This window comes from Grus americana, chromosome 4 (genome assembly GCF_028858705.1).
Source record: "Grus americana isolate bGruAme1 chromosome 4, bGruAme1.mat, whole genome shotgun sequence".
NCBI lineage: Eukaryota > Metazoa > Chordata > Aves > Gruiformes > Gruidae > Grus > Grus americana.
The window spans coordinates 30,409,735-30,433,613 of record NC_072855.1 but is presented as its reverse complement, the minus strand read 5'-3'; the positions used below and the strand labels follow the sequence as shown (position 1 = coordinate 30,433,613).

Here is a 23,879-nt window from a genome sequence, read left to right as displayed (position 1 = left end):
GTCTGTAGGAAAAAAGGTGTTTGCTAATCTGGGTTGTTTGTGTCCCTGTTCTGATGTACGGCCCCTGTCAAACTTTGGAAAATGTTTAAAAGCAAAGCAAAACCAACCCTGTCATGCATGTGCCTAGCTTTCATCAGTGTCCTGCAGCATAGCTGATCCAGGCTACCAACCAACAAGACTTCTCACTAGATTGGATGGAAAAGTAAGAGGAAGGGAAAACCTTTCTGTGTGTGATGCTCCTGATATGTGTGGTTTTACCTCTGCAGAGGGTGCAACCCATAGTGAGCACAGAGCACTTATGTCAGAGCTGAAGATCCTCATTCATATTGGCCATCATCTCAATGTTGTCAATTTACTTGGAGCCTGCACAAAGCCAGGAGGTGAGTAACTTCTCAGTGCGTGGAAAGGTGCTAATGAAAACCCTATTTCTGCCTTTTCTGCTGCATAGAAAATTGAGTTCCAAAATTAAGGTCTGGAAGAAATGGTCTTTTTTTAAAAATAAATTCTGATAAGAGTGAACAGATCCAGAGGTGGAATAATGGCTCAAAAGCCCTGAGTTCTACATCCAGCTCCATCCCTTAGTTCTATCACTGCTTTTCTGTACCTCAGATCCACTTTTATAATGGATGCCTAACCTTTAACAGACTTTGGGTCTAAGTCTAGTACCAGATTTAACAAGTTGGTCTTATTCTTGTCACTGGATAGAGTGCAATTGCAAGCTGTGACTTCCCTCCCTGGCTTTGGATGGGCTGTGGGTGCCTCTGTGTGTGTGTAGGAGGGGAGATTGCAATTTGGAGTCCAGCTCTGGGTGGATGAACCTATTTTACTTTATAATCGGCGACAGATGTTTTGTTTAACAGATCCAGCACTGCACGCTAATTTGGAAGAAATTCAGTGTAAAGTAACTCAGTAATAATTTTTCAGGGAAGCTGACTTGTTGGCTTATGGTGGGATCAGAATTTAATTTGTAAAGTTCCATGACAGAAGTGCAGTAGTTGAAGGAAATATAATCCATAAATATTTCTTTCCTTGTTTATTCCATAATAAAATAGACATGGCCAGTATCTGGAACCTAGGATGGAAATTTATCATTGTAGCATATGCCTATATGAGGCAATTTGAGCATGAAAAACCACATTTGGACTGTATATTAAGGCATCTATGTCTGAAACCAAGATTCCTGGTTTAAGATTTTAGGACTTAAACTGCCCGCACAAAAATGCGTGAATAATCATGTGTGTACTTTATTGCAGATGAGTGGTTAATTGCACTGAAGTTCATTCAACTATGTGTCGCATCCTTACACTGTCAATTAGCTTAGGCAGTTATTTGCACTTTAAGTATAAGCACACCACTATACATTTTCCCATATGAAATTAGGCCTGTGATTTTCAAATGTGCTTTCTTTTCCTTCGTTATAGAACGGAATCATTTCCCTGCTTTTATTAGATTTATTTTTTTTATTACTCGTATTTTTAAAAACCTCTGGGTAGTAGAATGCTTTTTGAAATGTATGTATTTCTAGCCACAAATTAGAGATAAGGTGGGATATAAATGGTCTTTCTAAGGAATTGCTTTATGTGTTACACAGGCCCACTCATGGTGATCGTGGAATATTGCAAGTTTGGAAATCTGTCAGCTTACCTACGGAGCAAGAGGAGTGAATTTGTCCCATACAAGGTAAGGAGTCAAGGTTAACAGCATAATGTTTGATTTGGTGGGTTTTTTCCACACGCGATGTTTCTGTTTCTAGTGCCGACTGTAGTGGCAATCCTTGGGGACGCTGAATATCTAGTACTTCTCATGGGAATGAGAGATGGCAAAGACATAAGAGGTCATCTAGTCTTTCCCGTGGCCCCTGCAATGCAGCTCTTTTGTTAGTGTTAGCTTAAAATGTGCAAAGGAACTGGGCTTCCACTATTTCCCTTGGCAGATTATTCTACACTTGGCCATATCTGTCAGGAAGTTTTTTCTGATTATCAGCCTGAATTTTTTCCTTTCTTAGTTAAGCTCCAGACCACCTTAAATAACTGCACTCCCTGCTTAGTGTATATATCCATCAGATATCTGTAGGTATCTTCTGTCACGTGATGATTCTTTCTGCTATCCCCTTGGCTCATTGCTGAACCAGGCTATATATTTTTTTTGCTGTTAATCATTTTGTATAAGTGATGTATCTCATGAGTTTATGTTCAGCTTTTCACCTCCCGAGTTCTTTGCAAAGGCGAGTTCCCATCACAACAGCCCCTCTTTGCACCCCGGTTTGAAAGGAGAAGGGATGGAGATTGGCCTTTTCAAACTCATTTTGGGTCGCTTCTGTGAGGGGGTCTGATTTCTGGAGCAGATTGGGAGGATCCATCCCCTCCAAGGGGCAGATTGCCAGATGAAGAGCATGGCTGTGGGTACTCAGCACGGAGCATCATGCCCAGGACCCTACCCTTTTTAGCCACAGCCAGGAGAGAGGCCCCTGGGCTGTGCTGTGCCACGCTGGTAGACCTGAACTTCAGTCTTCCTGCAGCTGCTGTGTTTAGATAAGAACTTCTTCAAATTGCTTGTCAGTTCTCCAGGGGGTTATTTTTCTTTATCCTTGCAGTCATTGTTTACTATTTTATATTGGCAAAGGCAACTCGCTGCATCCTCTTGTGAGGTAAAAAGGATAAACAAATATCTGAGAGGCCTTGAAGGAAGAGGCAGGGTTTCACAAGGGTGCTGACCCTTGCTTACACAAGCGGTGGGGATGGGAATCGGCAATGGAAAAAAACAGCCCTGCCAGAGGAGAAAAGTCACCAAACTGAAGCAGGAGAAAATGGAAACATGGTGGAGGAAGCTGGCGGAGCTGGCATCCTCCCTAGAGGTATTTGGTGTCTTAGGGGAAGAAGGAAATAAATCAGATTTTGAGGGCTGCTAGGGTTTTGGCCAAGGTAGAGGTTTAGCAGAAGGGTCTTTGCAGCAGCAGGCGGTAAAGCTGTAGCAGTACAGAGAGGCTCGAGAGTATGAGAGGGGGTTTGGCAGCATCCACGCATGCTTCACAGTGGTGGGCACCAGGGGGTGAGAAGGCCGGCTCCTCAATGTGGAGCCAAGCAGTTGGTCCTGCCAGTGCTGGGCTGCCCTCCCTGCCTTCAGTGGTGACCATGAGCACCATCATTGCCTCTCCTCAGGAAGCTTCTGGTAAACTTTCTGCTTCTGACTTCTCCCACCCTTCCCTCACATTTCTAGACCAAAAGTGCCAGGTTTCGGCAGGGGAAGGAGAACTATGTCGGTGATGTCTCCACGGACCTGAAGCGACGGTTGGACAGCATCACAAGCAGCCAGAGCTCAGCAAGCTCTGGCTTTGTGGAGGAGCGGTCCCTGAGTGACGTGGAAGAGGAGGACGGTAGGATATGTCTTCTCCTGGTGTTGGAACAGCTGTCATTGGCGGGGGCTGATGAGAGACATTGGGGACCGTGTGATTTCCAAAGCTCCCTCAAAGCTGTGCACAGGGTATTTCCTGGATGGCCAGTTCCCAAACTATGGATCATCTAGTTCAGCATCCCAAACCCCTCAACCCAATCCCAGATAATGTCCTCTCTGGAAAGGGTGCATTTTTAGTGCAATGCCTTTTAGAGATCCATCCTTTTAATGTCCCAGTGTCTTCAGGGAAAATCACAGAGCGCAAACTCTGAAGGCAGTACAGAGGGAGATGTGGCAGGATGCTAACTGAATTTCCTCAATGTTTACCCAGAAGTTAAATATCGTGAAACACCATCTGCTTCACTGCTTATTAACAGAGAGGTTGATTTCCCTTCCCTCTGCGCAGGTGACCTGTCAGGAACAGGAAACCTGAATTATCCACTCCTCCAAAGCCTCCCCTGGATATACATACCCTCTGCAGCGGTTTCACTGATGCATTTGCCATATTCTCGTTTGGCAGAGACAGCACAAAGTGCTCACTGCTGCCAACATTTTTCAGAGACCGCTGATTTCAGCAAGCAGTGGGATCAGATAGGTCAGAAGGGAGGCTGTAGCTCAACTGCCTGTACTTCGACTTCCACTAAAAATCATTTAATGCAAAGAAAAGCATCAGTATATTATCAGGGAGGATGATCTTGCAGTTTCAATGCGATCCTAATAGGTAGTGTCAGGCATGCACTTTATGCATTTCCACACCATTTTGGTCCTTTTCATGCCTCTCTGGTGTTGTAGTTCTTGGTAGATTTCTTCTTAAAATCAAGAGCTGAGCAAAGTCATTGAGTTGTTTATTTCAGCAGGAACTAAATGCCTAGGTATCTTTGTTGGATACTTGAGTACATTATTCCTCCAGGTCACCAGAGGATGAGGTTAGGCTTCTTCTACCATAAATTAGCAGGGCTTTTTGCCAAATTCAAGTCTGTCTCCCCATGGTATATTCTTTCCCCATAAGGACTAGGTGGGGCCTCCCTCTCATCGGTTTCCAAATTCATCTGCTGAAACCACAGCAAGCCTTTCCTGTCCTAGGAACTTGTGAGCTGAGTTTTGGTTGTTTTTCTTTTGGGATTGTTTTGCAAATCTTTCCACTGGTGGGAACTCTGGAAATAAGCAAGGAGGCCTGGGGTATAACCCATCGTCTCAAAGTTTATTTTACACAGGACTAGTTTGGTGTAAAATGGGTTGGTAGTGATAATTATACAGCCAAAAAAGGGCTCGGTTTGCTCTTCCAGTTCAATGTGGCATAAGGTTAAGATGGACTTTTAGCTAAGAAGCAGTTATGGGTGAAATCAGTGACAAAGGGTGTATTTGACTGTCATCTGATTCTTTGCAGCTGGTCCTGAAGACCTTTGCAAGAACCCTTTGACCATGGAGGACCTCATCTGTTACAGCTTCCAGGTGGCGAGAGGAATGGAGTTCTTGGCTTCACGCAAAGTAAGGAACTTCTCAGGAAGAGTGGCATGTTATTTATTTGACTGTAGGAAGTAGTGCTGTAGGTCTATAGAAGGAAACAGCACGTTCATCTTTGGACTAGCAGTCATCCGCAACATTTTCTTTTTGCCCTAAGACATAAGCGAATCATTAATGCTACAGAGTGAAACAGCCCATGCATTTATTGACACAAATGTTAGTGATCTGTATAAGGCTTATGGGTCACTGATTCATAGAAGAATGATTAAGTAGTTGGAGGAGAGCAGCTGACTTATGAGGACTATTAAAGGAATTAGGGAAAAATCCCTGGTAACCGGAGCTAAACTAGAGTAAAGGAGTGTGCTCTGAGGATTTGCCTGCAACTTGTGCAGTGGGATTGGAAGGGCAGTGAGAGAAGAGATGATGCTCACCTGTGAAACTTCATAGATGACTCCTTGGAGAGTCTCTTGCCGAAGACACTTTGGCAGTCAATATTACCTCACCTGCATTTTGGCCTTCTAGAAGTGCTTTTCTGTGGTTTGATCCTAAGTAGGTATAGTACATGTTTCAAAGGATGTAAATTCCAGCAAGAACAAGGAATTGCCTGCAGTTGTATAGAAACAAAAGGTACTTAGAAATGGGAAAAGGAGATGGAAGCAGGGAATATAACACTGCTGTAGAGTGCAGGCTAGGCATTCAAGAGCAGACTTCAGAGTCTTTTCTAAAACCATAAATTTGTCTACATTTTATACATCCTGGTTGGTGTGTATGTGTGAAAGGATGTCTTGCCAGAATCTGTATTTCTAGGCCATACTAAAAGCAAATGTGCAGCCACTTTCAGAGCTTGGCTTTTTTACTTCAAGCTATTGAGGCTTGAGTTTTGAAGTTTTTGGGTTGTTGGCTAAGCTGTCATTCTGCATAGGTAAAGGCATGCACTTTTCTGACTCTAGTCGAGATTCGTTTGTATTGGAATCAAATCGGTGTTTTAGTGTGGTATGTTTTTCAGAGAGAGAGTGGAGTACACAGATTTGAGTGAACCTAAGTAAATCTAAAGGTAATCAGATCTGAACCTGTTTTGTGTCAGCTTCTTAGGATAATTAATTAGCTAACTTCAAAGGCCCTCTCTGCGTAGTGGATAAACAGATGTATGTTTGGACTTGGGAACACAAGTCTCCCTGAGCCAAATCAGTTGTGACCATCAAAAAAGCACTTAAAATCAGTAACTGTTGATGCTGAGGTTTCTTTTTCTTAAAAGGTTTTAAGAATTATCTGGCCTTTGAGGGTAGGAAGGCACATATGTGAAAGTGATCAGCCCCATGGACGGAGCTGTGACGACAGGCAGCATATGAAGTTGTTTACTTCTCTTTGCAGTGCATCCACAGGGACCTGGCTGCTCGTAATATCCTCTTGTCAGACAATAACGTGGTCAAAATCTGTGATTTTGGCTTGGCTCGAGACATCTACAAAGACCCAGATTACGTCAGGAAAGGAGATGTAAGTTTCAGATTCTCTATTTGAGAGAGAATTAATATGAAGCGGGAGTCCTTTTTTTTTTTTTCACCTTAAATGGGTTTGTAGAAACTCAGTGTTTTGCTAAACTGTGATACCTTTTTGTTTACGGAAATGCTTTCAGGCCAGACTACCCCTAAAATGGATGGCACCAGAAACCATTTTTGATAGAGTATATACCATTCAGAGTGATGTATGGTCCTTTGGAGTTCTGCTGTGGGAAATATTTTCATTAGGTGAGTCACTTTGGTTTTATTGAGCCATCTTGAATTTTAAACAACAGAGTCTGCAGAAAACAGTGTTCTTGGATCCTCTTTTTTTTTTTTTACCTCTTGAAAATTTCCTGTTTATTTTCCCCATCAAAATAAAATATTCAAATTTCCTTAAAAACGCAAATGTAGGAACAGGGACTTGAAATGCTTTTTCATGCAATTTCAGTATGTGATTATGTGCCTCATTTACTCAATCAGTTGCTGTTGCCATCAGAAATATAAATTGTTTGCACATCTAAATATACTGAATTACCTTATTAACTGAGGCCATAGCGAGTTATTTGTTTGAAAATTAATCCTAGAATTTAAGAGTCTAATGCGTTAAAATTACCATTGCTGTCATTTTAGGCGCGTCGCCATACCCTGGAGTGAAAATTGATGAGGAATTTTGCAGAAGACTGAAAGAAGGAACGAGAATGAGGGCACCAGACTATACAACACCAGAAATGTGAGAAACTGTTCTTTCAGCTGCCCGCGTTTCCCCCTCAGTAATAGCAGGTGCTTGAGCAACCAGCAGATGCTATTTTCTTTATGCTGATATTTTAACGGGCTTTGTCCTTTTAGGTACCAAACAATGCTGGATTGCTGGCACGGAGATCCTAAGCAGAGACCAACTTTTTCAGAGCTGGTGGAGCACCTGGGGAATTTACTGCAAGCCAACGTCCGTCAGGTACATGAAATGTATTCTTTGATTGCTAAAACCACCAGCTGAACCCTGCCTGTCCTGCCAGCCACCATGAAATCTCACAGCCGGGTACTGTCCACTGGAGCCATCGGGGAGCCTGGGCTTCTTCCACCACTCTCGTTACTGACTGGCACTTGGGGAAACTTTGCAGAGGAGAATGACTTGGGAGGGGAAAGATTGCAGAGGTCTGTTATGGCCACCTTGCCCAGCCAGCAAGGGCTTCCCATCACACCACCACTGTGGTTACTCAGCTGCCTTGCTGGGGAGTTGTTGGCACAGGCTCAATTCCCTGCTCTGCTGCTGATTTCTCTGCGTACTGCAGGGGCATTTCGGCAGGTAGCTCCTGTTGATCTTACTGTGCCAAAGATAGATATCTTAGCATATGTGAGGATGTGGGATGCAGTGTTTTTAATGACTCTTCTGGAAGACAAGGATGCAGGCATTTCACTGCCTGTCAGCAGCTCCATGCAGATAACTGTATTAAGACTTGTCCAATGTACAGGCACTGTGGTAAGAGAACCCACTGCTTCCAGGTGGGGTACAAGGGCCTCCCTCCCTCCTGGGTTCTCCCTCTTCTGGCTTCCTCTTCATGCACCACAAATGTGGGCAAGGCCAGGGCAATAGATGAGACCACTCGAATGAAGGAGGCTGGATTTTGCCACGTGCTCTCCTATTAGACTAGTTCTCCCTTTCTGACCTATTGGTAGTGATGGGAATTACCTGTCCTTCCGAAGTATTGTGCCTTCTGTGCATACCAAAACTCAGAAAGGATAGAATTTGTTCACTTTCCTACAGACCAGCTTGAATCTTAGGTATCACAGAATCATAGACTGGCTCAGGTTGGAAGGGATCTCTGGAAATCATTGATCCAAGCACCTAGAGCCAGTTGCCCAGGACTATGTCCAGGTGGTTTTTTTATTGTCTCCAAGGATGGAGACTCCACAGCCTCTCTGGGCAACCTGTGCCAGTGCTTGATCACTCTCACAGTAAAAAACTTGTTTCCTTGTATGTTCAGAACATACTTTATGCATGTTTGCCCATAACTTAATATGGTTGGATTACTAATGATTTAGACTGTCTTGTCATAAACTGTAGTGTACTGTGACTATAAAAGACAAACATGATTTACTGTCTGATAACTAATAGCTAATTATACATGTGTCATATTGTAGTCCAAAAGGGATAAATGCAAAAAAAAATTGAGAAAAGGGGGAATCTACAAAATTATTTCTTATGGGGCTATAAATATGTATGCAATACTGAGGGATGCATAATCCATTTTTTCTCTTCATACTTTAGAGCAGAAATGTAAAAAAGTGGAAGAATTTTTTTTAAATGTTGCTGCTGTTGTTCACATCGTTACATGCCAAAGTATTGACAGAAAACTTCCTTTTTTGCTATCTCCATTTCATTCTTTTTTAATTTAATTCTTATACTTAATTTAGACTTTATGATTCATATGCTGTAGTCTAACGCAATCTCACTTTCAGTTTAAGGTTATTTTTTCCCCTTAGGATCATGTTCTTTGTGTCATTACAATTCAAACATTACTAAAATTTAAATGTTTTATTTCAAAAACATCAAGAAAAAGTTCAGTTTATGCATTATGTTATGGTATGTCATATATAAAACTGTTATTTTTTTATTGAAAACTACTTGGCAGTAACTCTTACTAAGTTTCCCTCTTTTAATGAAGCTGCTCCTGTGAAGGTGGTATAATGCTCATAATTTAATAAAACAACCAAGGTAGCTCTGTTGGACTGGTGCATTCTCCACGTACATGTGTGTAGCTGTTTATATCTGTGTATCTCTGTAGCCTTATTTCATTTTCATATTTTTTCACTGCATTCCACAGGATGGTAAAGACTACGTTGTCCTTCCTTTGTCAGTATCACTGAATATGGAAGAGGATTCGGGTCTCTCTCTCCCAACTTCACCTGCTTCCTGTAGGGAGGAAGAGGAAGTCTGTGATCCTAAATTCCATTATGACAACACAGCAGGAATTAGGTATTTTATATGGTGGACATCCTATTGGGGCCTCTGGGCGCGTTCTGTTCATGCTGGGGGCAGGGAAAATGAAAGGAAGAGACTTCAGCTGCCTGGTCCATATTTAACCTCCTCCATAGGGATAAGAATGAATCTGTAGAGTTTTTGCAGGCAAAAACTAGTTTCTTACCTCCCCAAATGCTAGGGAATGTTTTGGGAGTTTTTGCTACCCTTTCAAGATTTGATATTCTCATTCAAAAAAGCACAAAAGTATTTGTTATTTAGTTTTTAAGAACCAGAACAAATACGAAGTTTTACCGATCCAACTCAGTTGTGTTCACACTCGCTATTGCAGCTCCCTACAATATTAATGGTAATAGATCTGTCATTAATAACTGCCCTGACATTTCCCCTCCTAATGTGAAATGTTGGTAAATAGGTCATGAATTGATAGCCAAGGGGAATGCAGCCTAAATAGTGTTGTCACTGGATTTTGTCTACTGCTTGCTTCTGGTGGGTTGCTGGGGCATCCACGATGGACTGATAGTGGTAGATGGTGTGGGGTATTGTGGCAGAGGTGACTCCTCCGGTAAGGACTTTGTTGTAATGCAATCAAGCAGAGTTTATGTTGGACACTGTGAGGACCTTGGGCGCAGGATGTAAGGGAGAAAGGTATTTTCTCATCCAGCGATGCCTAAGATCAAATTCAGCCACTTAGATGCTGGGAGCCCTGGGGTGCTTACTGCAACCTCAGAAGAAGGAGAAGGATAGGAGATGGATCCAACCATCAGAGCAGAGCTGGACTCTGCTGGCAGTTTTCACATGGTTTCCACCAAGCGGAGCCCTCTCCCTCACTGCTTGTAATATATCCACCAAAGACAAAGAAAGTTCCCAATGATTTTGGGTACTACAGGATCACATTTTTATGCGGTCCTGGAGAAGACTAGGTAGGCACAGTGCATTTTGCACTTCAGTTGAACTTACGGTCCTAGAGCTGAACTCTCAACCCCATGTTTTAGTAGTGGGGCAGTCTAAAATAAAAATATTTAACAGACACAAAAGCATGATTTAACACTGAAAAAAATCACACTTATTTTCCACTTCTAGTACTTCCTATATGGCTTTCCCGGTCCACACTTCCTGTTATGAACAGAAGTAAAACCTCTCCATCAGCCTTTTCAAAAGACTTTGAACCTCTTTTCTCTTGACTTACAGTGTGACAGGGTTGTGAGAAAGCACTTGTGGAAACCATGCTAAGAGAGGCAAAGTGGGGAGCTTAAGACATGTTTAGGGGCTTTATTCTCCTGTTCTGGTAGCTGAATGATTTTGTAGGCATGGATCTTGCTGTACATGTAGTGGAAAAGATTGATCTGTTCAGTAATGTCTCCTTCCGTCTTCACAAAAGTACTATCTATGAGGAGATGCTGATAAATACAATCTCTAAGTCAAAGGCGGAGGAGGAGAAGCAAGCATGGGGAAAACACAGAGAAAATTAAAGAATATTTAGATTGCTGAGGTAAATTAAAATCAGTAGGACCTCCTAATATCTGCCATATTTGGCTTAGGAAATAGATAAGCATTTTCTGAACCTTGAAAGATTGTCATTAAGAACAGCCGGGTGAAGTAAAAAAGATTTAAGGAAGTGTAAAGATAATGCCTGTTTTTAGAAAGAACAGAAAAGGGGTAACTCTGAAATCAGGTTAACTTGAATCCTAGGAATGATCCTGGAATAGCGATCAGATAAATAATAGTAAATGTCTATGGGAAAGTGAAGTAACTAAAAATGGCTAGCATGGATTTGTCAAGAAAAAATCAAGTCAAACCAATCTAAGTTTCCTTTTTTTTTTTGAGAGAGAGAGAATAATTGGTCTGGTGGGTAGCGGGAAAGATGGACTTTGATTCTCTGTAGGGCATTTTTGGCCCTTTTTTGGGGACAGTCTATTACAAAATGCAAACACGTGTCAGGAAATGCTGTCAGGAGGCCAGCTGAGCCCTCACCACCACCGGGCAGGAGCCACACTCCACGTGTGGCCTCTCTCTGCCTGCACGCTACTTCTAGTCCAGTTTGCACAGTAGCTTGGCTTAACCAGGAGGATCTCACTCATCGTAGCCCCCGTGGAAAACACAGGCTGACTCTTGTCTGGGCTGAGCAGAAGCAGGACTGGCATACCTGGGAGGTCGTTCCAATCAAGAGGCTGCCATTCCCAGTCCTCTCCACCCTGGTAACTGTAGTCCTGGCCATGCAATTCTGTGCCTGTGTGGACAATTAAATGCAAGCACACGGGGAACCTGATTTTGTTAAGTCTAGGGAGAGAAGATGGAGAGGGAACATAGTAACAGTTTTCAGTGTATGAAATGTTGCTTGAATTAATTATTCTGTGTCCCCAGCAATAGGAAAAAATTTACTTGCAGCAAATACTTGGGTTTAATATTTGAAATATTAGAATCACATTCTAAAGTGTGATTGAGCACCTGAGCCGGCTACACAGGGAACTTGTAAAATCTCTACCAGTTTAAATAAGCATCTGTTGAAGATAGGCAGAACACAGCATAGCTAGACTCAAAGCTGGGAAATGGAGTGAATGAGGCTCTAAATTGCCTCCAGTTTTGTGCTTCAGGTGGATGCAGGCTTCTCTTCCAACTCCATGGCTTTTTCTTCATTAGTTGTTAGGAACATAAATTTGTCCTGTTTAACTGGGACAACATCCATTTTATTCCGTATCCACTTAGAAAGCTGAGCTGTTTTGTTTGCTGTATTAGTACCTACATGAAAGTAATTTTTTTTTTTGTCCAATATTTTTTATGGATGTCATCCTGACCAGAGGGCTTCTTTTGGAGAAGAGCCTTCAAGAGACATGTAGCACTCTCTGTCCTGATCCCCGTGGTTAAAGGGCAGCAGTCTGCTGAGTCTGCTGTTGTTGTCGTAGGTCCAGCCAGGGGTCTCAGAAGTGCAGTCCAAAGGAAGAGACACACGTCTGTGCTCCAGGCTCCTCTGTTTATTATACTTCTAAGCAAAGCTTGCAGGAAGTGAAGCCCTCCAGTATAACTAAGGAAAGGAGCTGTTTTCTCAAAGCTATTTCTTAGAATTTGCTCAGAGATCAAGGTTGTCAGGAGCAGAAGGTCAGAGACATGCCACTTTCTAGGTGGTTCATCCTTTTCAATAAATGGATATTTAGAGGTTTGCATAATATGTTTTGACAAAAGGATTAGCTTCTCTGTAGAGAGATAAAAGGATTCTGATATCATTGTGCTGTTTGCAGCCAAGTTGTGGATAATGGACACAAAACTTGTTTTGTTTTGATTTCTTTTCAGTCAGTACCGACAAGGTAGCAAAAGAAAAAGCCGGCCTGTGAGTGTGAAAACATTTGAAGATGTCCCATTGGTAACCACTGTAAAAGTTGTTCAGGAGGTGAGTTTGTCTGTGGTTTGTATGTCTTGTCCTTCTGTTGATGTCTTTTTTCATGCTTTTGGTTTGGGGGTTTTTTGTATTCCCTTTCCATTTAATGCATTTCTAACACCTTTGCAGGAAAACCAGACAGATAGTGGGATGGTTCTTGCATCTGAAGAGCTGAAGACACTGGAGGAGAGTGATAAACAAGTGAAAATACCTTTTAGGTAAGGCTCAGGCTGCACATAGGATTCAATATGACCTTTTCTTGCAGTGCGTCAGAAGACTGATTGGTTTATAAAATTTTTTAGAAGACAAAATCTTTTCTTACTGTATTTTTAAAAACACAAAGAAAACTTGTGCACTGTATGCCTGGTCATCTACATTTGGTACCATGAGAGGAGAGGTAATGCAGCTGTTGGAAGCACCGGCCAAAGGACTTGTATTTGTCAGCTGCACAAGCATCAACCACCCCTTGAAGGAACTGAGCTGGTGCACACAATTGAACGTATTTGTGAAGGCCTATCTGCAATGACAAAGAGCTCTTTTTTTTTTTTTTCTTCTTTCTTTTTTTCTAAAGCTGACTCCTGAGTTTTCAGGATGTACCTGAGTGTATTTTCAGAGCATTGTACAGGGGTTTCATTGTGCAGTTCACAGGAAGAACAGTGGCGTTCATGGAGCTGAAACCTCACATATGCTCCCTGAGAGCTTCTCAGGAATTATTTTTTCCAGGCCAGCTTCAGTGCAAACAAAGACATACTGCAGTTATGATTGCACCATGGCTGAAACGTGTGAAGCCTCTCAAAGTTTTCTCCCTGTTTCATCTGCAGTTGCAATCTAACTCCTTGTACCGTCATAAAATTAAATAGCTTTTGCATGTGTTAGTGAAGTTAGGGTGTATAAAAAGATTTCACCTTAGAGTCAAATGCATGTTTAAAAAGGCTTGAAGCTAGTTTTGCGAAGTGCACCATTTTGCTTTGGTTGTTGCTGTAATGGAAAGCAGCAGCTGGCAGGAATTGCCCGCCTGCCCCCCAGAAACAGCCTTCGCAGCTCTCTCAGTCCTGTTTCTGCTTGTTTTTTGCAGCACGCTGGTGCCCAGCAAGAGCAACGAGTCCGTCATGTCCGAAGCCTCCAACCAGACAAGCGGGTACCAGTCCGGGTACCACTCGGACGACATGGACACCACCATCTACTCCAGCGAGGAGACTGAACTCTTGTGCGCTCGGGAGGCTTCACCCCCGCTCTGCCGTGCCCACGGGCTCACCTACGACAGCGCCGCGCCGCTCGCCTCCCCGCCACTCTAGGGCGAAGCCGGCGGCTCTGGGTCCCCCCGGAATGTGCCTTCCTTGCCTGAGCTGGTGGTATTCAGGTTTGACGTGTAGAAAGATGGCATCCGTGAGACTAAGACAAGACATTTATTTTTCCTGAAGAGGATGCAGAAGCATCTGGCAGCAAAACTGCGCCGTGCCAGGCTGCGGGGCGCTTTCCTCGAGAGACGCTGGTGGCTGAGGGTGCAAAGCCCCGGCCGCGGTGTGTGGGTGCTGTGCCGACCTGATGGCAGAGGCAGTGTGGTGGCCTTTGAGACCCCGGTGACATGCCGAGCGTCTGCCCGATGCAGGCAGCGGCACGGCGTTCAACTTAACTGTTTCTACTTGTACGAAATAACGGCACAGCCCTGCTCTTTTTTTTGTTTGGGGTTTGTTTTTTTTTTGTTTTTTGTTTTTCCCCTTGTGGCTGGACTCCAGGAAGGAAACAGCACGGCACTGGCTTCTTGTTTCTCAGAGTTATCCCTTGCTTGCACCTCCACAAACAAAAAAAGGAACCTCCAGCTCAAGGCTCTGGCACTCACCGACGGCATGAGACTAAACATAGGCTGGGCTAAATATAGGTGGGGGCGATGGTCTCTGTCCTTGGCGGAGAAAAAAAGTTGCTGTACCAAACCTCACGAGCTGCATTTCCTTGGAAGACTCGCCTGGTGAGGTTGGTTAGTAGGGAGGAGGCAGAGCGCCGAGCCAAGTGGTGGGACACGAGTGCCGGGGGCACGCTTCACGCTTCGGTGGCCTTGGGGTGGGTCTGCCCCCCATTCTCCCCGGCACCCTTGGCCCATGCCAGGCACCTCCCTGCTTCTGAGCTAGCCCGAAACGGCTGCAGAAAATGTCCCCTGTCACCACTGGGGCAGCCTCTACAACAGGTAGAAAGGGCAATGTAATATCTACCTTAGGACTGTAGGGAGTCCTGTGGTCCTGATGGGGCACACCAAGGGCACCCTACCTTCTCATCTGATCCCCCCCTGGCTCAGATGTAGGTCTGACTCCTTCACTTTGCAAACTCCATGTCTGTTTGCGCTGGCAGAGATCTCGGTTTATGTAGTCTTGGGAATACGTGACTGGTTTCATGGCAGCTCTGATCTCCTCTGAGTGGTGACATCATTGTGACTAATTGTTGGACAACTTCTTACCTGTGCTCTTGTAGTCCCAGAACTCTATTGATAGACACAATGCAGGCTACAAGATTTTTAAAATGTAAAGCTATTTCTACTGAGACCTTTTTTGTATTTTTATAATTTTTTTGTTTGTTTGTACTTACTATAATGTCAAATGCTGGGAACCATGAATATAAGGCATATACAGTATTTATAGCCTCTTTATGTAGAAATAAATGTAATATATTAAAATATAAATATATATATTATATAATGGATATTGTACTATTCACTTTGTGTATTGGTGTTCTGTAGCATTACAAGGGTCACAACATTTTTAATAGCTAAAACTTTTCGCTTCATTAAAAGGGACTGGAAATTTAGAGGTGGGGGCTATAGGTAGATCTGTTTGCTTTTCTTGCATGTATTTTCCTGTATCCTGTCTATTGACAGGGAAGTGTATCAAGTGCTATTTATTTCAAGTGCCAATTAATGAATCTAGTTATTTATACCATTGTACAGGGCTATGAACATTTCTTTGGGTACCTATAGAAAAGAAACTTCAGTGATTTTTAGTGGTTGGCAATAAGTGCGTTTAGAGAAATTATCAGAGGAATAGACTGCTTGTACAGACTGAATCTGCACTGAATGACTTTATTATGTTCAGTCAGGGAATGGTTGATCTAATTGTATTGTGGCTTTTGCCTCGGGAGTAGCAGTTTCCCTTAAAGCCTTATTCATCTTTTCCCACTTGTGTTTCTTCCATCCCACTTCTTACAGCAGAAATGTTGTCCCTGCTTTTGTGTAGCTACGTCTTCCTTTATTTTAAATCTGTACTTAAAGCTCCCACCTTTTCACTCGGTTGTCCACTTTTCGACCTTCTCTTCTGCACTGCATAGCCTTCGTTCTCACTGCAAGGCTGGCCACCGTGGGGGGATCAGGACTCAAAGAATCGTAATGGCTTACGCTAAACAAAGTGCCAGGGAAGTTAAACTACAAAGTTCAGACTTTAATTCACCTCTCTTTATTGCAGTTTGAAATGAGACTTTTGCAGGCCACTGCATAGTGAGAGCACTTGTCTAGGAAGTGGAAGATCTCACTGCTAAATTCTCCTCGGGCTGAACACGGGACTAACACCTTCTACACACTATGTGTCTGCCCCAACTACAAGGCTGTGGAGTGTCAAGCATCAAATATTTCTCCATTCCTCTCCCTGAATCTAAAGCATTTTACAGCCAGGAAAGCAGGAGCTGGGAGGTCTGGTAGAAAAATAAGGGAGAGGCTTCCTAGATCTGCTGTAACGGCTTCTAGGAAGGACTTGTATTTCCATGTATATATTTGACATTTATCTTGCTTCCCAGGCAAGAGCCTAGCCAGCAGAGTATGCTCAACAGACAATGCTACATTCTTTAACACCCCCCCTCCCCAATATTTTTTCAAAATCTTTACTGGAAGTGTTCTATGTATTATTAACTGATGGACATAAAATACTGACACTGGCAGAAGCTTGATGGGTACCCTGCTAAGCCGCATGTTGGAGAGTCCTGGCAGAGAGGTGTAGATGGAGATCTGTCATCGATGTCCATCTGCCTTAGATATGGAGCTCCCCAATGTCTGGGATGTTCACTTCAGACATCTGAACTTTGTAGTTTTGTTTCCTCTCCAGCCTGGTGTAACACATAGTTCGATGCTTCCCTGTGTGTTTGTAGTACCTCTAAAACATCCATCAAAATGCAGACTGATAAAGTTGCAATATAGCCATTTCAGCTAATGCGTTTTCCCATTTATAATGCTTGTCAGTTAATGAAACTGTCTTGTGGGTCCAAATCATTTTAAAGTTGCTTGTAAAATGTGGGAACTAGCACACACCTGCTTTAGGAAAGGAAATTAGCTTCTTTAAAAAAAAAAAAAAGAAAATTACATATATTCAGTTTCAGGAGCAAGCAAAGCTTCTATAAATGTGTTCATATATTTGGCACCCAGGAGCACAATTCTTTTCTTAGACCACGGCCAGTACATCCTTTAAAACACCTGGAGTTTTTGTTGTACTCTGAATACAGCACATTCAGCTAAACCCCCCTTAGGCCACATCTGTCTTGGTTGATGTTTCAAATTCCAGAAAGGATATTTTCATATAGTGCACAGATTTACAGATGCCTCGCAAACCAGTCCCAGCTTTATCTGCATTCTGCAGCCATGCAGTGAAGTGTCAACATGTGGATTAGCATCCTTATCCATGAAGTGCACGGGAGATTCCAGCCTGGATTTGAGCCCAATGAGCAGCACACAGAAGGGGCACTCGTGAGATTAGGGATCCAAATATATCACTGTGAGCAGCTGGGTAGGAGTGGAGAGAAGCGGTGATGGGGTTGACTCCTCCTGTTCAGAAGAACTGCCAGAATGAACTGGAATTGCTGGTGGGTTTGGATGTGGGGAACCAAGCGGAGCCATGCCTGAAATAGGCAGTTTTGGGGCTTGAAGATGGCTCTTGTCAGCTCTTATCAATGTAAACACAGCCCATCTGAAGAATGCAGAGGCGTCCTTCTCCCTGAAAAATGTATCTCCTCCTTTGCAAGGAAAATCCAGTCCTTGCCTAAGCTTTTCTTATTGACGCATCTCCAATCACAAGCAACTGTATCTCACACAAGCGTAAAAACATTCAGCTGAAAGTGTTGTGATGATCCTCCATGTCTTCTTCTGATATGATCGTCCCCGAGCACCATGCCTGGGGACTTTTGGGATGGAGTGCTCAGTAATTCTAAAAGCAACATATAACTGAAAGAGACTCCAATCACAGAGCTGTTGAAATTGGGGACAAAAATTTCCTGCTAATTGCATCTCTTTTTGATGGTTCTAAGGCTGGAAAACATAGTTGGGTAGCATGGATAGCCTCCAGATATAAAGCTGGAATTTGCTATTTTTGTGTGAAACATTCCCAAACCATGAATCATCTGAGGTTTCCCCTCATGGCTGATACTTGAGTACACACCCTGTGTTACCTCGCAGTACGGGACCTCACAAAGCAACAGCAAGGGCAAGGAAAACAAAGTTAGCGTTTGTTCTTCCTAATTGACAAATTTATTAGGGACAGAAGTTAACCAGCAAAGACCTTTTCTTTGGACTTCAGCCCTGGATTTTCATTCTGCCTGGCTGAGTGTTGCATTCTGTGTCATAATATATGTCCTCAGCTCCTCAACCCCTGACATTCGGCCTGATTAAGTCCCAGAAGGTCATTGGGAAACATAGCAGGAGCTCGTAACATATGGTGCTGATAAACATCTCAGCATCAGAGATAAGGAGCTGGTCAATGTAATCTTAGGAAGCTCAGGTTTTGTTACCATAAAACTATACAATGTAAAGCCTAATCCCTACACAGATTTAATTAGCTGTTAAACGTATCAGGTTCATGATGAAGGGTGTTCTGGTTGCCTACATGTTATTTGCTGACTGCCATCAGTTGGTTCAAATGTGAAGTATCTCTGCTTTGCAGCTTGTTAGGATGACATGTTATGGTGAATGATGGCTACTCTGTAAGTTTGGGGGGCGAGCAAATGAATTTAATTTCCAGACCCAGCTGTAGTGTCAGACACAGCCTCTGGTGCCAGGAAAAATGGCAGTGCCGCATGGTTTCCTAAGTCTTGGTCAATAAACCACTTTCTTAAAAGGTGGAATATATGAACTGACGTTTAATTCTGTTTTCCACAGGGAGTCGGAGCTGTTCAGCATCCCACAGAGCTGTTGCCCTGGGCTCCGTGCTGCTCTCTCTTAAAGTATAGTCATGCTAAGTGGCATGATTAGCAGTGGTTTCACAAAAGCAAGTGGAAATGTAGCCACTTTTAGTTTTATTTCTCTTAGTCTGTTTTCACACTACAGTCAGAAGTATGATTGCACCACGTTGTAGGTAGACATGAGGTAGTTTTCATCCTGCCAGGCTAAGCGGCAGTACCAGCAAGGGTTCAGCAGCCTGGGCTTCTGCTTGGCACAGCGTTGCCCATCGATAGCGGGGCACGCAGCAAAGCCCATGCTGCTGGCACCAAGCTTACTAGCAGAAAGCCGGCCGCGGGGTACACCTCTGTACGTGCCACAGTCACACCTGACACTGCAGCACATCCACATTTAGGATAAATGCAGGGATGCAAGTCACGTTTGGTTACTGGAGTTTCTTGCACTTCTGGTTGTACTGCACTAACCCGTGATTATACGTGTCACGCACCGCGGTGTTTCATTTCTTTGGTTTCAGAATGTCATTCCCACAATCTCTTCCCAGACTTGGCTGAGGTTGGAGATTGCAGTTAGTTTTCCACCACTGGTTCCCGGTGTACCAGACCCTGGCTCTGCGGACCCTGTTTAACCCCGCAGCTGATGGGGACCAGCGGGCAGCAGCGGTGCTGCATTTGGGACTGACACTCTGCCGGAACTCAGCAATGCTGCGTTGGCATGGAGCAGGGGAGGGGAGAAAAAGGCTGAAAGAAAGTTTTGATAGTTGTGTATGTCCTTTTCAAACATGCACAGGACCTTATACTGGAGAACTGTACTTTAGTGCCAGTAACCCAGAAAGAGCGAAGGGGTTTTGCTCATTAGAGACCATCAGGTTGCACTGTAGGACGTGAAGAGCAGCATTGCTTACTCCTAGTCATCTGGAGGCTGCTTGGCAGCGCATATTTCATGCAGGATTAGGGCCACTTTATCCCTACAGCTTTCTAGGGCTTCACTTGCAGAGTCTATTTGCCCTGTTCAGGCTATGGTTTAAGAGCTGATCAGCTGGGCAAGGCATTTGAACCGGCAATGGGTCCTTATGTTTAATATCCTTTAATGGGTTTTCCACTTGCTTTTTGAACCCACGTAAAACCCTTAGCATCTGCGACATCTTACAGCAAGGACATCTGTGTGCAGATTTTCACTTGATGGCCCCAGCTGTTTTCCAGTACACTGACCAAGTATTGCCTACTCATTTTCTCTATGTTATTTAGGATTTTATGGAGAGCTATCCCCTCAGTCATTCCCTTTCAAGCCAGAATATTCCTAGCCCATAGTAAAATCTGTTTGCATCTCCCCAAACCTGTAAATAGGGCCCCTTGGTGAGAAGGTGACGTCTGCCTGGCACGATTCCCAAGCAGGTCTCCGCAAGATACCCAGCTCCCGTCGGGAGGAAGGAGGGTGTGGGACAGCCAGCAGAGGACAGAGTTATGTCAACCGGTTCGCGTGACGGATGTACCGCAGCATCGGCAAACATCAGTCAATGTCAAGATCCGACTTTGCTATTTTTGGGCGGTGAAATGCTTCCAAGGGTTGGGCTGGACACGGCTCCTGTGTGTGCGGCGTTGCCCCGTTCCCAGGCTGTTTGCGCTGGCTCCCGGCTGGCTGCGAGGAGGGATAAGATGCAGAAAGCAGAGGCTATATGGCTCAAACGCAGCACGGACAGGGGCACCATTTACCACCGCGACCTAGCAGAACAGAGTGAAAGCATGGCCTATCTTATCAGTTACTTACTGAGTTAAGACTCGGGGGTATAAAAACTCTCTTTAAACTCCAGGTAATACGTATAAACGGAGCCCTTAGGAGATAACTTCACAAGTGGAACTTTTTGGGTGCATTTATGTGTAGCTTTAAATTACCATCGCAAAGACATCTTTATATTGTCTGATAAACTTCTTAAACTGGCAACAACTATTTAACATTACAGTTTAGTTAAGTACTAAAACAGCAGGGAGCTGGCAGCTAAAGCGATACAATTATTAACGTATGGCTTGGTAATGCTATCAAAACAATGGCTTCAGGCATTTCAGGCCTGCTCTCAGGCTAATATTGCTAATTTTTCAGGAGGATTATTAAGTTTTATTAGCAATTTGCATCTCAGTGTAATTATATGGATATTACAGAAATCAATATTCTATAATGTAGAGTCCCTTAATGAGTCTGTTATGGGACCAGCTTTGAAGTCAACTTAAGGAGGAATCTTTATAATTCTGCTGGAATTGGGCTTTGCATGATGAGATAGATGCCTTAGACATTGAAGAGAGGATTGCAAAATTGAATCTTTGAATTCAAGTGACAGTTTTACAAGTAGATTACTGAAAATCATTGCTGTGTGTTTAAACATCTTCCCCCCCTATTCTGACTCCTGAAGCTCATTAAAATTCCTGACCACTACATACCTTTTAAACAAATTGCTATATTCATATAAATGTTTATTCAAATCACCACGCCATAAACATATTTGTCACCCATTGCAAAAATTCAGTGATCTAAGGTGATCTATGGTGGAGAACTGCATGCCACAGAAGCGTCTGTGACAGATTTCTTGTCTGAATTGATGAAGTGCTTATTATTTTTCATTATATAGTGTTTTTTTCTTTTTTAAGAGCATTTCCTTAGGTCTGGGCATGTGGCAGTTGATCAGAGCTTAAATAGCATGACTTTCTTTTGTGTAAAACACCCAAGGTGTATCTCAGGCAGCTATCATTTCATGAGCTGTACTTGCAGTATATATGCTTTCAGTATAGCTCAGCCCAGCATTTCTCTGACACTTACCCTGCCATGAGGTGGGAACACCACCAGAAGAAACTGTCCTGCCTTTCCTCAGGACCCTCGAGCTTAACCCTTACCCCATGCCGCATGCTTTTTTGTGCTGGCAAAGCAGCAGCCTGACTGTGGATTGAATCCAGCCAAACGACAGAGCTGACTGAAAACAAATTGGGTGTTTTTTCTTTGGTTGGGTGGTTTTCTCAGGTTACTTTGAACTCAGTAAGTCCCAGGATGCAGTTTGCTAAGCTCTGCAGCTACAAAGGGACGTGGCAGCCGCAGGAGGAGAAGTGGTGGGTGCTGGCAGTGGTGGAGAGGCACAGCATCTTTCCTTCCTCTGGCTAACGCTGCTTGGGAAACTAAAGCCGTTGTGATTTTTCCAGAGGCAGCACGGTGTGTCTGTGCGGCTGCAAGCAGGTACCAGCACAGCATCAACGGGGCAGAGTGACCCACTGCTCCATCTGGAGTATTTCTTGAAATGGCAAGACATCTTTCCCTGTCCGCTATATACTGGTTTAGCCTCTTCACTAGCTGAAAGGATTTCAAATAAACTTGGAGATATTCCTGCAGATACTTAAAGTCCTCAGCAAAACAGTTCTCTGCCATTTCTTTTGTGTTACAGAGAAGATTGATAATACTTCACTAGCTCCTCACATCAGTCATAAGTATCTCACAGAAAGAGTTGCAGGGAAAAGCTGTTTTGTGTCTCCTACAGCGCAAGAACTAGTGAGCATCAGCTGAGAGCAGCAGGGGACAAGTTCAAAACGAACATCAGAATATACTTTTCACCTGTGCTTGGTGAACCTGTGAAACTCTTTTCCACAGGTTGCCAATATTTACATCAGTTCAGAAAACGGTGGAGCAAATTAATGGCAGAAGAAAACATGCAAAGGTACTAAATATAGAGATGCTCTGAGCTGCAAATCTTGGGAAACTGAGATAGGATATTTGGGAGAAGTTTTCTATGTGCTTATCCTGGGCTTTTACTCTTCCTTAGGTTTCCACAATCGACTGCTAGAGCTCCTAGAAGGGTGCTTTGGTATAGTGTGGTATGACTCCCCTGAAGTTTTTATAAGTTAACTTGTAAGATTTTATAGTTAATTAAAACATTGGCTTGACACAGTAATTCTTTGCAAGAGCTGCAGTTCTCACGTGGCACATAAAAGATCTTAAGTGTGTGTTTTTCAACACACCTTTAAACAGCTCTGCACTGAGCACCATGTGGGTTAGTAAAGGGAAATTGCTCTAAGTGGTCCCGAGCCCTTGGAAAATCCATGTGTCTCCAAAGAGAGAACAAAGGGGCAGAGGATCAGACACCAGAGCTCGCATGAGTGACTGCAGCCTGACTGCAACGATGCTTCAGCACCACCATGTACCAGCTGCACAGCTTATACCTCGTCAGCAGCTTGTTGAAGAGTCATGCAACCTCTGGGTGAGAGACTTTAGGCCCCGATTTTCAGCCTTTGGGCTGCAAATAAACAACGCATTCCTGACATTTCAAGTACACCGTCAGAATATCCTCAGCTCCAGCAGGCTGCTGACAAGTTGTGCAGAGGAAATCTACTACAGCCTCAGGAACTGATGGGCTTCCTACTCATTCTCAACAGATTGACTAGTGCTAAATATATATATCCTGTATTTCCACAGAGTCTTGGCAAAGAAGTCAACCTGTTTACTCTTTTTTTAAGACAGAGAAAAACATAAGGTGAATGTAAAGTGGTAATTAATAGAGGAAAAACGAAATCACATTTTTCTTAGCACTCCGTGCTTCTAGCTCAAAGTTTGCTGAACACTAAACCAGAGTGTGCTCAGCAATGCACAGAGGGAAACGTCATTGGCATCATTGGGAAGCACGTGCAGTTAGCAATTTTACAAGGAAAAATTTTCTGGATACTAAAGCATGGAAGTGCTAAACAACTGCTGAAAGTCCATGACAGGTAAACACTGTTTACCTCAAAGTCTTTGGATGTTGCCTTGCCGTATTAACCGTTAAGAGATGCTCAAATATTCTAGCCTTGAGAAAATCTCCAGCCATAAAACGTAGCTCGCTACAGTGAGCTCAGTCCTGAAGCTGCTGGGACTCGCGCATCAGCAGCTTCTCTGTGGACAAGTAACTGCCCTGAATATGAGCCTGAGCAGAAAAACCCCGTCAGATTTGAAGCTTGGTGTTTGGTGCAGTTGAGCACCAAATACCTGGCAGGATTGCTACAGCTCTGTCAGGCCACGCACAGCACGTAGGTG

General features: G+C 43.6%; 1 protein-coding gene across 1 annotated transcript in view; it reads left to right on the top strand.

Moving 5' to 3' along the window:
- Positions 1–15,550, top strand: part of KDR (kinase insert domain receptor) — a 31,722-nt gene extending 16,172 nt beyond the window's left edge. Inside the window, exons 19-30 of the mRNA XM_054825191.1 lie at positions 267–380; positions 1,592–1,680; positions 3,217–3,373; positions 4,778–4,878; positions 6,226–6,348; positions 6,488–6,599; positions 6,984–7,083; positions 7,200–7,305; positions 9,176–9,327; positions 12,619–12,715; positions 12,833–12,921; positions 13,779–15,550. Of these exons, the coding sequence (XP_054681166.1) occupies positions 267–380; positions 1,592–1,680; positions 3,217–3,373; positions 4,778–4,878; positions 6,226–6,348; positions 6,488–6,599; positions 6,984–7,083; positions 7,200–7,305; positions 9,176–9,327; positions 12,619–12,715; positions 12,833–12,921; positions 13,779–13,998 (1,460 nt within the window). The 3' untranslated portion in view covers positions 13,999–15,550. The remainder of the gene's footprint in view (positions 1–266; positions 381–1,591; positions 1,681–3,216; positions 3,374–4,777; positions 4,879–6,225; positions 6,349–6,487; positions 6,600–6,983; positions 7,084–7,199; positions 7,306–9,175; positions 9,328–12,618; positions 12,716–12,832; positions 12,922–13,778) is intronic.
- The last annotated feature ends 8,329 nt before the right edge of the window (positions 15,551–23,879 follow it).